Source organism: Aegilops tauschii, chromosome 4 (genome assembly GCF_002575655.3).
Source record: "Aegilops tauschii subsp. strangulata cultivar AL8/78 chromosome 4, Aet v6.0, whole genome shotgun sequence".
In the NCBI taxonomy this organism is placed as follows: domain Eukaryota; kingdom Viridiplantae; phylum Streptophyta; class Magnoliopsida; order Poales; family Poaceae; genus Aegilops; species Aegilops tauschii.
In genome coordinates, this window is record NC_053038.3 from 36,763,434 (window position 1) to 36,781,265 (window position 17,832).

At 46.6% G+C, this 17,832-nt stretch overlaps 2 protein-coding genes across 3 annotated transcripts; one reads left to right on the forward strand and one right to left on the reverse strand.

Moving 5' to 3' along the window:
• Positions 1–7,459: 7,459 nt before the first annotated feature.
• Positions 7,460–10,637, forward strand: LOC109732806 (uncharacterized). 2 transcript variants are annotated; one of them, XM_020292001.4, is made up of 2 exons: positions 7,460–8,070; positions 9,028–10,637. In XM_020292001.4, the coding sequence occupies exon 2, from the start codon at positions 9,086–9,088 to the stop codon at positions 10,367–10,369; it is 1,284 nt and encodes a 427-aa protein (XP_020147590.1). In that variant the 5' UTR covers positions 7,460–8,070; positions 9,028–9,085; the 3' UTR covers positions 10,370–10,637. The 2 variants fall into 2 exon arrangements, with proteins under 2 accessions (XP_020147590.1, XP_020147591.1); XM_020292002.4 differs by having other exon boundaries at positions 7,591–8,070; positions 9,032–10,637.
• An 857-nt stretch (positions 10,638–11,494) lies between these two features.
• LOC109732805 (sulfite exporter TauE/SafE family protein 4) lies at positions 11,495–17,270 on the reverse strand. Its single transcript, XM_020292000.4, has 12 exons — positions 16,779–17,270; positions 16,530–16,689; positions 16,223–16,423; positions 16,006–16,067; positions 15,859–15,913; positions 15,706–15,773; positions 15,337–15,423; positions 14,897–14,947; positions 14,317–14,556; positions 12,623–12,716; positions 12,385–12,525; positions 11,495–12,051 (listed from the first exon to the last, which is right to left on the reverse strand). The coding sequence occupies exons 1-12, from the start codon at positions 16,965–16,967 to the stop codon at positions 11,978–11,980; spliced, it is 1,422 nt and encodes a 473-aa protein (XP_020147589.1). The 5' UTR covers positions 16,968–17,270; the 3' UTR covers positions 11,495–11,977.
• Between the last annotated feature and the right edge of the window lie 562 nt (positions 17,271–17,832).

The following is a 17,832-nucleotide window of genomic DNA, read 5'->3' on the forward strand; positions in this document are numbered from 1 at the left end:
GCAGAGAGGTAGGAACACCACAAGAGGACGTCCTCCTTGTCACCCGTATCAATAAGACGGTGTGACCAAAGGTCTAAGTCCGAGACAAGGTTTCTAAGGGTTATTACAGAACATTGATCAATATTCAAAGAGCATATCATTACGTGCCGCCCAAATCTTCGAGAGTAGTGCGAGGAGAACGAAGGACCAGGCATTCTTGGGGAGGTGTTGAGGTAGCGGAGTGTCCCAAAGCTCGTTGAGATCATCGGTCGAAGGCAGGAAGCCTACACGTTGCCATATCCTATTGGCGAGAGGACATGTGATGAAGAGGTGAATGGAGTTTTCAAGTAGCGTATGACAGCGGGGGCATAAATCGGAGGAGATTATACGCTTATGGGCAAGGTTCACACTAGTGTTGAGATGGTCTTTGAAGAGAAGCCAAGCAAAAATCTTTATTTTGCGAGGAACCTTGGTGCCCCAAATGAGGGGAGCAATGAGATCCATGTCCGGCCTAGTCATGAGGGTGCCATATGCTTGCTTGGTGGAGAATTCATGACCCTGAAGTAGGAACCGTTGATCTTCCTCTGTCGAAGGCGCGAAGTCCTGCAAAATAGCCAAAAGCGAGGCAAGCTCTGTTTCTGCTGTAAGAGAGAGACGATTACGGAGGTTAGCTTCAATACCGAAACGCAAGATTTTAGCCACTTTAACCAGCTGTAGGGTTGAGTGTGAGAAGAGGTGCGGGGAGGTGGTAGCTAGGGGTTTTGGGGTGAGCCAGGTATCAATCCAGAAATATGTGTGTGTTCCACTGTTTGTTAGCACAAAGGAAATTGACTGTAGGGTTGGGATTTGTTGAGATATCGTGCGGCACAAGAAAGAGGTTTGGGGGGCCGAGGAGACTAATGCGTTAGGGTGTTGGAGATCTAGCCAATCTAGCCAGGGTGACTGTGCGGAGGAGAGGGCTTTGGCAGCAAACTTCATTAAGAGGCAGTTATTTTGAACATGCAGGTTTTTGAGCCCTAAACCACCGATTTTTTTTGGAGCCCAAACGTTTTTCCACGCAATCAGGCATTGAGCACCCGAGCAAGCATCTTCTCCGGCCCAGAAAAATGACCTTCTCAGAGAGTCAATGATTTTGAGGGTTTTCTTGGGTATACGAAAGACAGACATGAAGTAGGTAAGGAGGGAGTCGAGGACCACGGAGATGAGAATAAGCCGATCGCCTCTGTCTAGAAGCTTGGCATGCCAGCCAGTTAGTAATTTACGAGATCGTTCTATCAACGGAGCGAAGGCATTGGAGGGGGCTTGGTTGGGGCGAGGGGGAGTCCAAGGTAGGTTTGAGGGAGAGGGGCGCGTGTGCAGTCCATGGCGAGAGCAATGGCGGCAGCTAAAGTTTCATCTGTGTGCAGGGTATCCAGGGTGGTTTTGGAGAAGTTGATGGTGAGGCCAGTAGCTTGAGCAAAGTTCTTTAGGATTGTTTTGAGGGTTGCAGCGGCGGAGGGAGAGGCGGCTGCGATGATCAGCGTATCGTCGGCGTATTGGAGAATGGTAGGGCCAGGTGAGTAAAGATGGGGTGGCGGAGAGCAAGGTCGGAGTTCTGGAGGATGAGCTACTGAAGCAGATCAACGACGATTAGGAAAAGGTAGGGGGAGGCTGGGTCGCCCAGCCGTAGTCCATTCTTGCATTGTATCCAGTGGCCTGGAATGCCATTTAGGAGGATGCCAGTCTTGCCCGTGTGGAGGATATTTTGAATCCAGATACGAAAAGATTGGGAGAAACCGCGGACAGCCAAGATTTTGTCCAGGGCGGTCCAGGCAACCGAGTCGAAGGCCTTCCTGAAGTCAAGCTTGAAAATCATGGTTGGTCGTTTGCGAGAATGGCAAGTGCTGATGAGGTCTGCTGCAAAGACGTAGTTTTTGGCAATATTCCTGCCGGTGATGAACCCGGTCTGATTACCATGAACTAGACTAGGAATGAGAGGTTTGAGGCGCGAAGTGAGGACTTTAGTAATGGCTTTAACTAGGCAGTTTTGTAGGGATATTGGTCTGAAGGCGTCGGGTGACGTTGGGGAGGCATTCTTTGGGAGGAGAGCGATGTGTGCACAGTTTAGGCATTCCATGTCTGCCACCCCTTGGTGAAATTGCGCGAAAAGGGGTAGAATTGCATGCTTGATAAAGGGCCAGAAGGATCTATAGAAAGAGGGGCCGAAACCGGGCCAGGGCTTGCTTGGGGGTTCATTTGGAAGAAGGCCAGCTTGATCTCCTCTTCGAAAAACTGCACGTCAAGGGCGTGGAGGCCAGTCATGGGATGAGGATAAATCGAATTGAGGTCAAAGGGCCATGTTGTTGTGGCAGTAGAACCGATGAGAGAGACGAAAAAAATCCTGAAGGATTTCCGCTTTATGTTGATGAGAGGTGAAGACCGAGCCGTCACGTGTGAGAGAGAAGATTTTGTTCCTTCTAAGCCGTTGTGAGGCCGACATGTGGAAGAACTTAGAGTTCTCACCACCGTGGATTGCTCGGGAAACTTTGGCACGCCATTTCCAGTAAGACATTTTTCTAGGATAGTGCATTTAAGGAGAGATATGATGATCTTGCGGGTGAGGAGTTCTGGTGGGGAGAGGGGCCTGGATTCCTCAACGTGATCGAGGGCAGCGATAGCAATTTTGCAACGAGATTCGCGGAGGGGGCGGGAATGCGCGAGCGAGCCCATTTTTTGAGACCGGCCCGAGTTTGTTTGAGCAAGGAGGCGAGGGTGGCGGCAGAATTGGTCGCCGTGGTGGGCCGTGGAGAAGCCCAAACAGAGCGGATTATATCTCTGCAGGGCTGGAAATTGGCCCAACCAGGTTCAAATTTAAAAAAGTTGGACCGCGGGATTGTCGTGGTGACGTGGACGAGGAGGGGGGCGTGGTCGGACGTGAAACGCGTGAGGGATGAGAGGGAAGAATTGGGAAAGGCATCGGCCCATGCCAAGTTAAAGAAGGCACGGTCGATCCGTTCTAGGGTAGGTGTGGCTCTATTGTTGGACCATGTGAATTGGCGGTCTAGAAGTGGCAGTTCGATGAGGGCAAGGTCATCAAGAGTTTGGTTAAACGCATTGGCTCCGGTCTGTCTAAACGCATCATTGTTTTTGTCAGAGGGGAAACGGAGGAGGTTGAAGTTGCCCACAAGTAGCCAGGGTGAGTCATCTGGTTGGGCGATAGCTAGTAACTCATCGAGGAAGGATTGCTTGAGAGTGCGGGAGGAGGGGGCGTAAATATTGGTTTTAAACTCGACGTGGATATCCATTACCATTACAAACTACAAAGGACAATCATTTGTAAGCACACGAACTAGGGAGGGTTCACCAATAGTGTTTTTATTCAACATACTCTTTAGACTAAGTTTTCGAATAGACTAAGGTGGTGTTTGGTTCTCTAGTCCTAGGACATTTTCTAGTCCCAACTAAAAAGTCCCTGGTCCCTAAAAAGTCCCTCCCTGTTTGTTTCCAGAGACTAAAAAGTCTCTTCCTAGAGGTTATTAAATGACCATGTTGCCCCTAGTATATAGAAAAATAACAATCAAACAACACCATGGGGTGGCGGGCCAATGGGTGCATGGAGGGGCATTATTGAAAAAGTCCCAGAAAGTCCCAAAAAGACTCTCCTTGAGAGTCTTCTTCATTTAGTCCCAAATGCCTAGTTTAGTCCCTAAAAAGTCCCGTCCCCCCCCCCTTTGGTAAAAAAGTCTCTAAGAGGGACTTTTTCTAGTCCCTACACAAAAAAGTCCCTGAAAACAAACACCCCCTAAGTTTTCGAAATAAGCTTGATAAATCATGAAATCATTAGTCATCTTAATTGCTTTGTCATGAATCGGCACCAAATTCAATAAAAGGCCTAGATGCACTTTCACTGCACTCTAGAAAGACCACCTACAGCCCCACGCTCGCTCCACGCATGGCCCGATGAGTGGAATTGATGGGGCCAAATTCAAGGAAAGCAAAAAAAAAAAAAACTACAGTGTTTCATATCTAATCATACTCATCTATGTATACATGTGAAGAATATATTATACATTTTTTTCCTAAAGCACTTTCTAAGCTTCATTTTAACTTCAGGATGTACCTTTTGAAAGTGAGATATTATATATAAAAGTTTAGTCAACTACTAGCAATAAGCAAAATAACTCAATTTTTTGCATAATGTAGCAGCGCAAAAGTGTGTGGGGCAGTCCACTAGTTTTCGGAAAGCCTGACCACTTGATGAAACGTGTCACAATTTTTCCAATAGCTTTTTCAGGACCACTAGCACCATGTCCCGAAAAGGATACACGGAGACGTACTAAAGCCTGGAGGTGGAATAAGCCGGAAAAGTTCCTCCATCACGGACCTACCCTATGCCTAACATTGTGTGTAAGTGTAACACCTCGTGGTAGTGTGGTACGGCTTAGCTCTCATGGACCAAGCGTGAGAGGATGCGTTGGTACTCGGAAGCTAGGTCAAGAGGAGTTGCACCCAACATCGTTCGGCAACGCGGTGCTACCCTGCCGACCTCGAGACAAAATGCCACTGCTTCTCCTTTTCAGTTCTTTTATATAAATAATTTATATAAGGAAAAAAACTTCGGAATGTGATTTGGGGAACACGGTTTCCGTCTGGTCTGCAGGTATCCATGAACCACGTGCAAGTAGCTGTTGGGAACCTATTTTTCCCATCCAAATACAAGAGCCAGTGGAAAGATCCATCTGCTCCGAAGGCAACATAATTTTGTGTTTTAGTTCTTTTTTTTAGAAAAAAAAGCACCATAGAAATTATCCACAAATTGAAGAATATACACGCTTATTTCAATGTGGCTGGATTATAGAAGTATATGCTCTTCGCTTTGAGTAAACAAGATGATACATTGCGTGTTGCTGCGGGAATTGATTGCAACATATCTAATGAGATTTGGTTGTATGGAACATAAATATTTGGGTTAATAATATATGGAAGAAAACTAAAAATAATTATCAAATATTGTATTTAAGATGTATTTTTATTTGTTAATAATTTGAGGATTAATATTCACTAAGGGGGACATGGAGTCAGAGTAAGTAAAATTGCTAATTCTAATTAGAAAAAAGAATAATTGTATTGTATTATTGTATAGTTGAAAATATTTATCGAACATAAGTGGCATGATATAATTAAAAAAACATGCATGTTGAAGTGGATCTATGATGAGCTTGCATGTAAGGTCAAGCGGAATGCGTGCATGTTAAGATATATAGAAATATTGAGGATCAACTAATAATTGAAAACTTTTTTCCATGCATGAAAACATATTCAGGTGAATCCTTGATGATGTGGCATGTGTCCAGGTTGAGATAAATAGAAGTACCGGGGATCAACTATTTTAGTATACTAGATAAGAAATTATGTAGAAATACCTTGTAAATATAGAAAAGGGATAGAGATTCCGAAGCAAGTCTAGCAGAGTTGTTATATTGGCCCAATTTCCATAATACTCGTCAATATGAAGATCAACACATAAAGTGTCACTAGCAGAGTCGTCGTATGCGTTGCGATGGTCAAATTTATGGATCTACCTCCAAAAATGACATTGTAGCCTCCATAGGCATTTGTTTGGAGTTCTCTCCAAACCCAACCGCCGGCGCAGGAGGGACGCTTCATCTTCTTCCTCCTTACACCACAACTAGGTTTTGAAGCAGCGTGCGGCATATACATACACCGTCGCGCACAGATAATGACCGACGAAGGGGGAGGTAACCGCTAACTACCTGCCATTAATGTCGCGGCTGCCCCCTCAGATTCCATTCGCAGTCGGTCGGATGGACACCATGCGGCTTCGTATCCTCACCACGGCGAGGCGTCTCCACCACCAAAACACTAGTCTTCGCCTCCCTCCTCGACAATGTCATCGCGCCGGAATACAACTATTGGCTGAACGTGCTAGCGGACGAGAATCTTTCGTCCCTGATATGCACACCAACACAACAAACTCCCCCTGCCGCATTAGCTGCGACAGTCGGCGCATCCTCCTCCCGCAGAGGGCGTGGCGCTGGCGGCTCGCGTGCGTGATCTGGCACTTCCCGTGGTGCCGACGGCTACCGTCGTGGCGGGCGGCGTGGATCTGCCGCCTTGGGCGCCATCGTCCCCATCAATGATGTTGGCCCCATCGTCCTAACCATCCCCGTCCCAGTCGAGGCTCGGCCGGAGCCCGAGCTGAGAACCCACTCCGGGTAGTGTTGCGGCTCTCAAAGCTCGAAGTGGGCGCGCGTCGTCGTGAGCAGGAGCGCATCTGCGAGCACTTTGGTCCCACAAACGACAACGATGAGGAGCAGGAGCTTGCGGTCGTTGCTCCAACCCCTACGCCTACCTCGATGACCTGCCGAATTCGGACGAGGTGTAGGAGGCGGACGATGACTAGATGTTGCCGACGCCAAACTATGTAGGTAGTAATAGCTAGCAATGTTGAACAACGAGGCATATTTTGAAAATGCCGCTTAACGACATTTCAAGTAGCAAAATATATGTAATGTGGCAGATTTTGGCCACTAATGTAGTTGGTAGTTGAGCTATGATGTTGATACACATGTTTGGTACATTAAATGTTGTTTAAATTGCCACTACAAATTTGAGCAAAAAATAAACAAAAAATTTATGAAGGTAGACGATTGGTGATTTCGTGTTTGCGCACAAGCCCGACAACCTTCAAATCATTATGGAGCATGCTCCATATGGCGGATGACGGTCCCAATGATGACAACTCTGGTAGAGTTGCTCTAAGCTGTGTACGGTGGCAGGTAGGAATATAGTCATTTTCTTCATAATACGTATAATAGTGGCGTTGGAACAATGTCTTTCAATGATCACTTCTACAATCACACAACAAAAACAAACGTATTATTACGTACTTGCAAGTGTGAGTGGTTCCAAAATATTATGGTACCAATCAATTTCATGGAAACCTTACCCACTAACTAAGACATGCATATATGATTGACCTAATACAGTGATCACAAAATATTACCCCCTCCGTCCCAAAATGTAAGACGTTTTTTGACGTCTTACATTTTGGGACGGAGGGAGTATGTAATACCACTTTCTTCTCATTGGCTGTGTAATACAGACGTAATTAAGGTTCTATAGATTTATCTCTCATACAACAATAGCGCTCTCGCAAAAAAATAATATACTCCCTCCGTAAACTACTACACTAATAATGCACGTATGGTACCCCGCTCACACTACAAGTGTGCGCTATTGTCACACAAGGCGCGTGTCGAGCTCATTTCAAACTCTACCCAACCCAATTTCTCGCGGTCCTCGCAAAATCTAGCATGCCTAGCAAGCTCAACAAACATATGCATAAAAAATATTCCACAAATTCAAATAAGAAAAATGCATTTCACAATCACACACAAAATATTATAACATGAAAAAAATGCCTCTTCCTGTCACGCAACAGGCAACAAAACCTGTACTACCAGCGAGGAGGAGGCATGGGGAAAACCGGCAGCGCTGCGACGGGCCTTCCAAAGCTCCCTGCCCCCAACCTCCAACCACTTGCTGCCAAAGCCCCAGCCGCAAACACAAGAAGGTCCTCCAAATAACAAACGAAAAAAATACTATAGTACTCACTACCGGAGAGAAGAAAAAAGAGGACGGGCGCACACCAAAATTCACCGCCCCTCTCCTCTCCTCTCTCCTCCGTCTGACCGCGAAGCTCCGTCCGTCCGCATCGCCTCATAAATCCCCCTCCGCCCTACCCAGCCAGCAGCACCTACCGCCATTCCCCCAATCGCCGTGTGCGCCAGCCCCAACCCAAATCCACTCGCCTCACCGCCACCGTCGCACCTCATTTGTTTATCAATCACCAGCTCCCCTCCCCTCTCCCCCGTTCGTCCAAACAAACAATCCGCGTTTAGATCCGTCCGCTCAGGCGCTAGTGGGGGGAGAGGGGGATTTAGGTGAACAAGCATCTTGATTTTGACCGGTCCCAGCTCGACCTGCCTGCGCGTTTCTCCTTAAATCTCCTGCGGTGGAGGGAGGAGGGGCCGAGGCCGGACCAAGAACAGCTGCTGCTCCGGACATCTTGGTTGCTGCTGTCCCAAGGTGAGATATTCATGGCCTTGTTCTTACCATGCCAAGGTTGAATAGTCGCGGTGCGCCCCTGGCCGTCCCATGCAGGTTCTTGAGCTCATTTAAGCGCCTCTCGGTTTGTTTGTGTTTTCTTGGGTGTTCGTGCTGCTGTGGTCGCTAGGATGTTGGTGTGCGGTGGTCGGTTCAGCTGGGGTTTGAGGTTTCTTGCCTGGATTTGGGCAAGAAATCCCTACACTTAGGCTATGCTTATTTCTGATTACTTCTTCCCCGAAGCTCAAATCTTTCCGTTGATTATCTTAGACTGTTGTGATGTTAGGTGATTCGAGTTCTGCATGTTTTCTTTAGGCCATTTCAAGCGAATTGATTTACCTCTGTTTCTTGTGGTTTAACACAAATGAGTGTAGAGGTGCCCTGCTGGGTGTTTTGTGGAAATGTTGGGACTCTTACTTGTTTCCTAAGCTGTCTCGGCGTTGATTAGTGCTATGTCGGGGGAGTAGTGGCAGTAGTAACGTACCACACACTCTGCTGTTGTTCATGATCCTCGGGAGTTGGTTTTCGTTTCAGAAAATTAACCCGGATAGTTACATGGTACACATGGCTTGATTGTTGGTACTCCCTCCGTTCCATGCCAGTTGTCGCTGATTTACTACAAAGGGACAGCTAATATGGAACGGAGGGGGTAGCGATTAGGAAACTTCTGCGTTGGAGGTGGTAGTTCAGATCTAAACTGCATAGCTTGTTTCATGTGACCACTGTCCCCAAATTGTCTCCATGACCACCAACATGCTATAATACAATTCAGTTCTTTGCTTGTGACAAGATAGATATGATTTTGTCGATATGTATTTTGGCTTATAACTAGACAAGTTTATTGTCCAATTATTCAAGTATTTTACCATGTTGTTCTATCCCACCTGGGTGTTCAGTGTCGAGGTTGATACTCATCTGTTGTTTGACCTTCTCATGTAGGAAGGCTTCAGGGGTTTCAGTAACAGGTTGCTCCGTTGCCTTGATAGACTAATTAATAATGCTGAGGCAGAGCTCTAGTAGGAACCACAGATCGAAAGGTCTGAAGCTAAAGAAAGCTCTTCAGATAAGTCTTTTGGTTCTTGTGTCTGTTTGGTTGCTCTACCAAGTAAAGCATTCTTACGAGAAGAAGACGGCATATAATGAAAATGATGCCACCAATCACGAAGCCGGTGATGAGCATAAAGATGATCAGAGCCAGGTGGGCGTCATCAAACTGGGCAGGAAAGACCTGCCAGCAAAGGAGGCCGATTCGTCAACACTGGATGAACGGGTTGAGGACGAAGAGAATGAGGAGATGGACCCAGAAATGAAGCGCGATGAGCATGATGACGACCCCATTGATGAGCCGGACCTGGACAAGGATGAGGATCTTCCTGAGCCTGGGGAGCACTCGGCTAACAAGGATGAAGGGTCAGACGGCAGGGCTGTGTTTGAGGACGAAGAGCGTAAAGAGCGCTCTCAGGAGGATCAAGAGAAGAGTTTCCATGGTGATGATGTCTCTAGCGCTGTAACACATGACCCTCCGTCATCGCAGCAAGATGTGCTGACCCATCATGCCCAAGAGAAGATCTTGTTCGTGGATGATGCTTCAACTGCAGTTCCTCATGAAAACCAGGAACCTGAGCACAAGGAGGAGGAAGATCGTAAGGCTAGGGAGAAGAGTTCTGGAGGTGAGAACGTTTCAAGTTCTGTGGACCATGATGCCCAACTCACGAATCCTCTCCCGGACGAACAGCTGAAGAACATGGATAGGATCTTTGAAGGCACCACCAATTTATCAAATGGATTTACATTCCGGGGTCCTGGAGTGAATGGAAGCAATGCTGTCGGGGAGCACGAGGCTTCAGGATCTAATGCGTCGTCCAACCCAAACATGAGCACTCCCAGCATGGTCTCGGAAAGCAAGACTGATCCAACTCCAGTAAATGTGACAAGCAACTATGCTGGATCAGTGACAAGTAATTCAACCTCTTTGAAAGGTCAACATGAGCAGCCAGTAAATTCAACAGCAGCATCAAACAACCAAACACAACTCTTAGCTGACCTGACATCAGCCGAGCTGAATTCTCCACCGAATGGGACTACGGTGGCTTCGGGTTCAACCGATGCCCAAAAGGCCACATCTAGAGACGGAGACAATGGCGGTAACAACACCGACACCTCTTCCACTCCGGCCAGCAATAAAGAAGACGGCGGCGGCGACGCTCAGAAAGAAGACCAAGACGTGTCGACGAAAATCATGAACAAAGCGATCGGCGAAGGCGAAGTTCTCCTGGAGTGATCTCTCTCTTCTCCTGTTAGCCGCTTCTCGCATGACCTGTAAGTTTGTAGGACCTCCATCCAAGATGAGCGCCGCGAGTGCCCTGCTTTTTGTGTAAGTTTGGTACGTGGGGACCTGCTTCGTGTTTGCCTAGGGTACATCACGGTATGCATGGGGCATATGTGATGAGCAAGAAGCTTGTGTTGGAAGAGACATTATACCACCCATTCGGCAGCTCTGAAGCTTTGCTGCTGGAATGCCAACTACTAGTGACAATGTCTGCCTTGTCTATTGTTGTGTTGCTTGCAATCGCATGGCTAGTATTAGTAGCATGTTGGTTGCTGAGCTTTTATTTGTGAAGCTTGTGCGTCGGAATTGAACATACGGCTTTGCAAGCACACTTGAGACACAAACATTCCGTCTTGTGGTGCAGCCTAGGTTGTATAGCTGTTGCAGATACACTTGTCCTGTAAGAAATCACAACCATCTGCTGCACAAAGCGTTCTTCTACTGAGACTTTATTTGGATCCCTGGCATCCTAGAAAAAGTTACACCTGACAAAAGTATTGGACGGTGTGGTGTTGAAGGTGTATATTAAGTATTTCATATGATACGAGTATATCATATACGTACTAGATATAATCAGTGACGTGTACGTGGGTGTGGGCAACCTGGCAATGTCGCCATCCAATCCATAACAATTTATGGTGTGCCGGTGCCGTCCAATTCCATTGATTGTGTTCATGGGTTACTCGATCTTCTTCACAGCCATCACAGGCTACTGGTATTTTTTTTAGCGGAATTGCCTTCCGATCTAGCCATCGTACAAAAGAAAACCCTTGCCACAGACATGTCCAACAACGGAGCAAGCGAGGTTGACCAAACATCACCTTGTACACCCGACCTGAATCACGTGCGGCCCCTTGATCTTATTCATGGCCAAGTCTTCTGAACATCGAAAATTGCTCCTTGGTTGGTACTCCCTCTGTCGTGATCCAAACGATCTTATATATTACTACTACAGACTAAAGAGGGAGTACGATGCAATCAGTAGCGCCCATCACCCTTGACTGCGAGAATCAAACCACATGAACCGCTGCCGGGATTTTCAAGTTCAACGTTTGCATACAGGACCACGGCTGGACAGGAGCAAAACAAGCTATTATTATAGACAAATCAGCAACCAATACAACCAGCTGATATATTTACATCACCCAATACAACCAGCGTTTGCATGGTAGCTAGCCAGCCAAGAGCCTGGCTAGCTAGCGCACGAATGAATCGGCGTAAACCCTACGACGAATGCTTCACTGCAGGTTAACCAGGAGCTAACCAGCACATGACCCCAAAAACAAAAACAAAAACAAAAAACATCCAGCATACGGCGCCACAAGACCATAACACTAGGCGCGGGTTAGCCAGGAGCTAACGCGCGAACAACAGACTGCTACTACCAGGAGAATTTCCTTGGCCGGGCAGGTGCTTGCAGGTTAGCGAGGAGCTAACGACGGGCACGCGTCACGGCTTCTTTTATTTCATCCTTGAAACTGAAGTGGGGAGAGGTGAGGTCAATTAGGTATTGGCCTGGGTTCTCCCCCAATCTGATGGTCGTCTGCTTGGTTTGTTCACTCAGCAGAAGCTGAGGAACCCCATGTATTCGTGCTTGTTGATCATCGAGATGCTCTTCTCGGTCCCAACAACACCTGAGCAAGCAACATGTCGTTAGGTAAACTAGCAGGGTATGGCTTTCCAGGTAAAACTTATTTAAGTTGTTCAATCATAAGCTATGAAAGTTTTTTCGAGGAAAAAATTATTTTAAGTAAGTTACTTCCAAAGATGACTGTTTTTTTTTGCGGGGTAAAGATGACTGTTACTTGCAGAAGTGACAGGTAACACTAGTACCATAGTGAATGTTTTGTTCCGATATCTTCCATAAAACTGTGTGAAACCCGTTACCTATTGTCTTTCTTGGCTGAATTTTAGTTATGCTGGTGAGCGATTGGTTAAATTAAAGGTGAAGTAGCAATAATCAATACCCATGGTAAGAGCACTGGCGAAGATGACGGAGGAGAGGATGAAGACGATCAGCGACGCTCTCTTGAGCACATGCACGATCTTCCGGACCAAGCACTGGCCCCAGAATCCAGCCAATATGGAAATGAAGATCAAGTAGAGAGCTGAAGGAGGAAACAACAAAAGTTGTTATTAAACAATCAATCTGTCTAGTGCTTGCCAGATCTCTAAACAGCATCCAGGAGCCACGTATTTACTTACCATAAGGAATTGGGAACCTGCCCAGAAAGTAGAACTCGACCACGGAGAGAGACGAGGAGAACATCATGACAAATGTTGCTGTTGCACTTGCAACCTGGCAGCACAAAGAAAGAGGACATGTGATCAAAATCGCATAGCTCTGGGTATAAACAAGTAAATAACAAACAGCTCAAGTTACAATATTCTTCTTTGCAATGTTTTTTACCACGTACAGAGTATTTTCTATTGCACATCAAAGCCATAACTCAGTGAAATTTTGCATTAAAACATGGAAAGTAAAGGATCCTATACCAACAAGAGCAAACGAAGTGGCGTTGCAAACAATATTCAGATTATCTATAGATGATGAGCAATGCAAGACAATGCCCTGTCCAACATGGTTATCAAGTTTCAATTCAAATAACCAGTTTATGTCATATTCAGCAATGAATCTGAATAGATCTAGATCTTGGCAAAATTACGCGAATAAGGAAACTGGCCTACACACCTTCCACCCATCAAAGCATCGCATGTAGGCCAGTAAATAACAAATAGCACATGGGGTTCAGTACGACTCCCTAGTCACCACAGCCAGGCTCAATATCAAATGCTATCGCTTGCCTATTTGGCTGATTGCAAGATCGTGTACACATGCAAATTATAGGGGAGCAGCATTGATTGTGAAGAAGGCTAATTAAGCTCCATTCACTACGCGACTGATGAGAACATGCTGTTTGGTGAAGGCGTTGCACGAAACACTGTCTGAACGACAAAAACAGACAAATCTTGATGACAAAAATACAAGGACAATCATGGAATGGACCATGTCAAAACAACGACTATAAACTACTGTATTAAAGAACTGCCTAGTTGCTATAAAAAACCTCTTAGGTCAGATCTACTTGGGCACAGATAAACTTATCTCGCTAGTATGTACTTCCTAAAAAAAGGGATATCTAGATAGTAGTCGTACTTCACTGCAGTACACCAAATACATATCTTGTCTGAATTCAATGCCTTATAGAATACTGACAATCATATAAATTGGTACAGATGGAGATATCTACCGCTAGCTAACTGAAGGATAGTAGAACGCTTCTGAATCGAAGAGGTATACTTGACATAAAGAATATGGGGAGACTGACATGGAAATATTTGAGAAATTAAAGGAGTGATGTGACGATGCAGTCCTACTTAACAAAGTAAAAAAAAACTGTTTTATTATATCACAAGCATATATTTTTCTTTAGCCTGCTGAAATAATACTGCATTATTTGTCATCCTTTAAGCCTATAATACTGTGATCAAATTAGCCAACTCAAATATTGTAATGCGTGGTAATGCTCATTCAGACATGGGATCTGGTATCTTTGGTAGGGATACAAATACAGGCTACCTACACGAAAATATCTACTGTATTATTACCTTTCTTCCCCACTCTTGTTCACTGATACATTATACACAATAGGACACAGGATACACAAAAGCTCAACTACAGTGCTTAATTGATGTACCTCAGTATCATGTTAGTGATAAAACGTACGCTCATGACATTTGTACTATGCCTATTTGAGAGGCTAACTACACTCTCAAGTGTCGCATTTGTGTCAGTGCGTGACAAGACAATAAGATCGAATGCGAACATATGAAGGCATGACAATATTTGGAATGAACTGCAAGAAATGAAACCATGACAAATGAAATGATTCAAATACCTGAGGGATGCACCCTAGCTCAAGAAGTAGTGGGCCGAGGATGAAACCCCCTCCAGACCCGAGAAGACCACCGACTGTACCGCCGAGGAGGCCGCAGAAGGCGCAGAAGATGAGCTGTGTTGGTGACCACTCGATATTGGCCTCACAGACACACTCCAGGTTACCATTCATGCGTCTAGCACGGCTCTCCCTGCACAGCTGAACCGCTTTCCACACGAAAACACCTACTGCAGCTGGGACCTATATCAATCAACACACGTGGTTAGATAGTATCAGGTAGAAAAAGGTTGCACTGCAACCACCTAATTTGTGCAATGTACAACCGACAGAATAGTTCAGGTTTGGTGTAAGTTAGGGGGCCACTTAAAAGCGGCTGATAGATGGTCTAAACATGCAAGTCTACCAAAAAATTTCATGAGTTTTGAAAAGACATATGCATGCCCATTGCAATGATATGTTCTCAAACATAATCAGAATGATGAGCACAAGGTTTCTGTGACAACTTAAGTGAAAGGGCAAGACAGGGTCTAATTGGTTAATTAAAAAGCAGTATTACATCAGGCTGCAGTGTGACTCTCACCTGCAGAATATTGATCACCCAGTAGAAAGTACTGCATGTTTTGGAGTTATTCTGCATAGAAGCGAAAAATAACAGAAATTAGTGACAACTTTCAGCCAACATATGTCTGAAAAACTGAAGACACAAATGGCAACAGAACAGCAGGAACCTCGCTGTGCCACGAGGTAGTAATATACACTGAAGAAGGTAGTAGTAACTAGTAACAGTTGACAAATAGAATCACATATGTACCATGTGCTCAAGAACTATTGACCATGAACAGTCCGCAATCAGCATATGTAACCTTATCCGGATGTGCTTTGCTACTATACTTATGGGGAAAAGGGGGAGACAAACTACCGATGTCATTATCAAATCCAATCAGTGCCAAGTGCGTAAAGGTTATCAACTAGACAACATTAGAAGTACGAAACTACTGCTGATATGCATATGAAAGCGACCTTAAGGATTTGCAGCACCAGGAAAGATGACCAAACAGCCAGTAGCACTAGGATGTGCTTCCACCTCAAATTGAACATCAAAGTCTCCTGGAATTATAAAAAACATGAAAACCAAAATATTAGGGCACATAGTGACAAGCTGTACTTTTGGGGTTTAATTGTTCTCTAAACCAGAGAATCGTCAAAAAGACTTGATTAACTTCCCTAATCATGTCACCTTCGAAAGAAAAAACTATGCTAATCATGTGGTTTCTTCGAAAGGTGGATCTAACAGCAATCAATCGCTCTTATTTATATGTTCAGGTCAAAGCCTCAGAGTTGCTTAGCAACGAACAATACAAACTACTGTAGCAGGTATTTGTGGCTTACCAAGCCAGACTTCTCAGCGGGCTTAGATTGAGGCAGGAGAGGCTCTGCATAACTCGCGTCAAGAACCACTGCAGATATTGAGTCATTAATAACAGCATGTTAAAAATGAGAAAAATGAATATTGACTCATAACTTTGATTCGGTAAAAATTACCATCGCTGGTGGCACTAGATGACTTGGACTGGGCTTCTCGCTCCTGTGTCTCCATCTGCAATCATTCCCACAAAAAAAAGGATGTTGTCACAACACAGTCCTGTTAAGGCAGCTAACAGGGGCAGAGCCAATGTAACAAAAACTAACCAGGATCCTTGTCTCCTCCTTCCACATGAGGATGCCTTTGTAGAATGACCGCGAGGAAGTACCTGCAAGGAGTTGATCACGCCAATAACACATCCATTTTAGTGATCTGACCGGACACCACAAAGGATCTAGCAGGCCAGCACAAAAGTCATAGCCTAGCTCTAGCTTGACGCCACGTTTTGGCAGCACGATGGAGCGAGGTCCCGAGGACACGAACCTACGAAGAGGATGATGATGAGGACGGTGATGAGCCAGTAGGGGAAGACGACGCTGAGCTCGACGCCGATGGTGATCCCGAGCATGAGCATGGGCTGGAAGAGCAGCGCGAGCTTGTAGTCGAGCACCGGCGCCTCCTTGGTCGGGTGCGACACCTGCAGGTTGTACCAGACCGACGACGCGGACGCCCCCATGATCATGCCTGCGCGCAAGCAAGACAGAATTCCACGCGTGTGAGCAAATGGATCCGTGTCAGGCGCATGAGCCCGCGCTGGTTCTGGGTGCCACGTGTAGTCGAGCAGGCTTACATTTGGAGAGCGCGGCGGCGGACTTGGTGTCGAAGCCGAGGACGAGGTTGAGCAGGGGCACGAAGATGCCGCCGCCGCCCACGCCGCCGACGGTGCCAAACGCGGAGCCGAGGAAGCCGACGACGGTGGCCACCACGAGCCGCCAGTTGAACTCGAGATCCTGGAGCGCACGGCACAGAGGTCAGCCGACAAACACAACACGAGCGTGCGGGGGGGATGGCAAGGCAAAAGAGCGAGCGAGCGGCTTACGGGCCAGACGCGCGCGGAGCGCGAGGAGAGGCGGGGCGCGCCATTGGGTGCGGCGGCGGGGTCGGCGGAGGAGACGACGAAGCAGGCGAGGACGGCGGCGCAGACGCCCCCGGCGGCGACGTAGGCGAGGAACGCGCGCGTGCTGGTCCTGTTGAGCCGGCCGTAGAGGCCCGCGGCCGTGGACGCCATGCAGACTGCAGACTGGACTGGCGCCGCGAAGCAAATCGCTGCACGACTGCGGCCGGCGAGGAGCACCACAGCACGGCGGGCGGCGAGAGGGAAGGTGGGAAGGAAATGGCGTGCGCTCGCCTCCGCCTGGCGATCTTATAGGCGGGATGGGATCGGGGCGGGGTGGATGGGAATTGAAGGAGGAGGAGGCGGAATTGGCGTCGCCTTCCTTGCTGGGCTCCGTCACGACGGACTGGCCGCAGCGGGGCGGGGAGTATTTTTGGACTGCTTTGACTGGGCGCCGTAAATGGCAGGCAGTAAAACGTTTCCTTCACTCATTGTTTTTTATTTTATAATATAGCTCACCATTCATGCCGTTTTTTTTTTTGAGGGGAGCCATTCATGCCGGACACGTTGCCGCCAACCTGGCTGCCTCCACAAATCTTCTCCACGGTAGCAATAGGTTACCTGGCAGTTCCAAAAAAAAAGCAATAGGTTATCTGGTCCCTCGAAATTGAAAAAAGAAAAACAATGGGTTACCTGGAGTACACTGCTAGGGACCAGGGGCGGCGCTAGGGTATTTTTGGGTCTTCACGTGAATACCCATGATTTTTACTTCCTCCGTTCCTAAATATAAGTCTTTGTAGAGATTCCACTAGGTAGACTATATACGGAGCAAAATGAATGAATCTACACTTAAAATACATCTATATACATCTGCATGTAGTTCATAGTGAAATCTCTACAAAGACTAATATTTAGGAACGGAGGAAGTACAAAACAGTGTTGATTTTGGCAAAACAGCGCCAATTTTTTAAAAACAACAATGATTTTGGCAAAATGAATACACATGAATACCCGGTTGCAAATTCCTGGAGCCGCCATA

Excerpts from the sequence above, each read along its gene's own strand:
- LOC109732806 (XM_020292001.4), top strand. The coding sequence starts at position 9,086 with ATGCTGAGGCAGAGCTCTAGTAGGAACCACAGATCGAAAGGTCTGAAG.
- LOC109732805 (XM_020292000.4), bottom strand. The coding sequence starts at position 16,967 with ATGGCGTCCACGGCCGCGGGCCTCTACGGCCGGCTCAACAGGACCAGC. Across the intron at positions 15,424-15,705 it reads CCGCTGAGAAGTCTGGCTTG|GAGACTTTGATGTTCAATTT; the intron begins GTAAGCCACAAA and ends TTATAATTCCAG. Across the intron at positions 14,948-15,336 it reads TGGTGCTGCAAATCCTTAAG|AATAACTCCAAAACATGCAG; the intron begins GTCGCTTTCATA and ends GCTTCTATGCAG.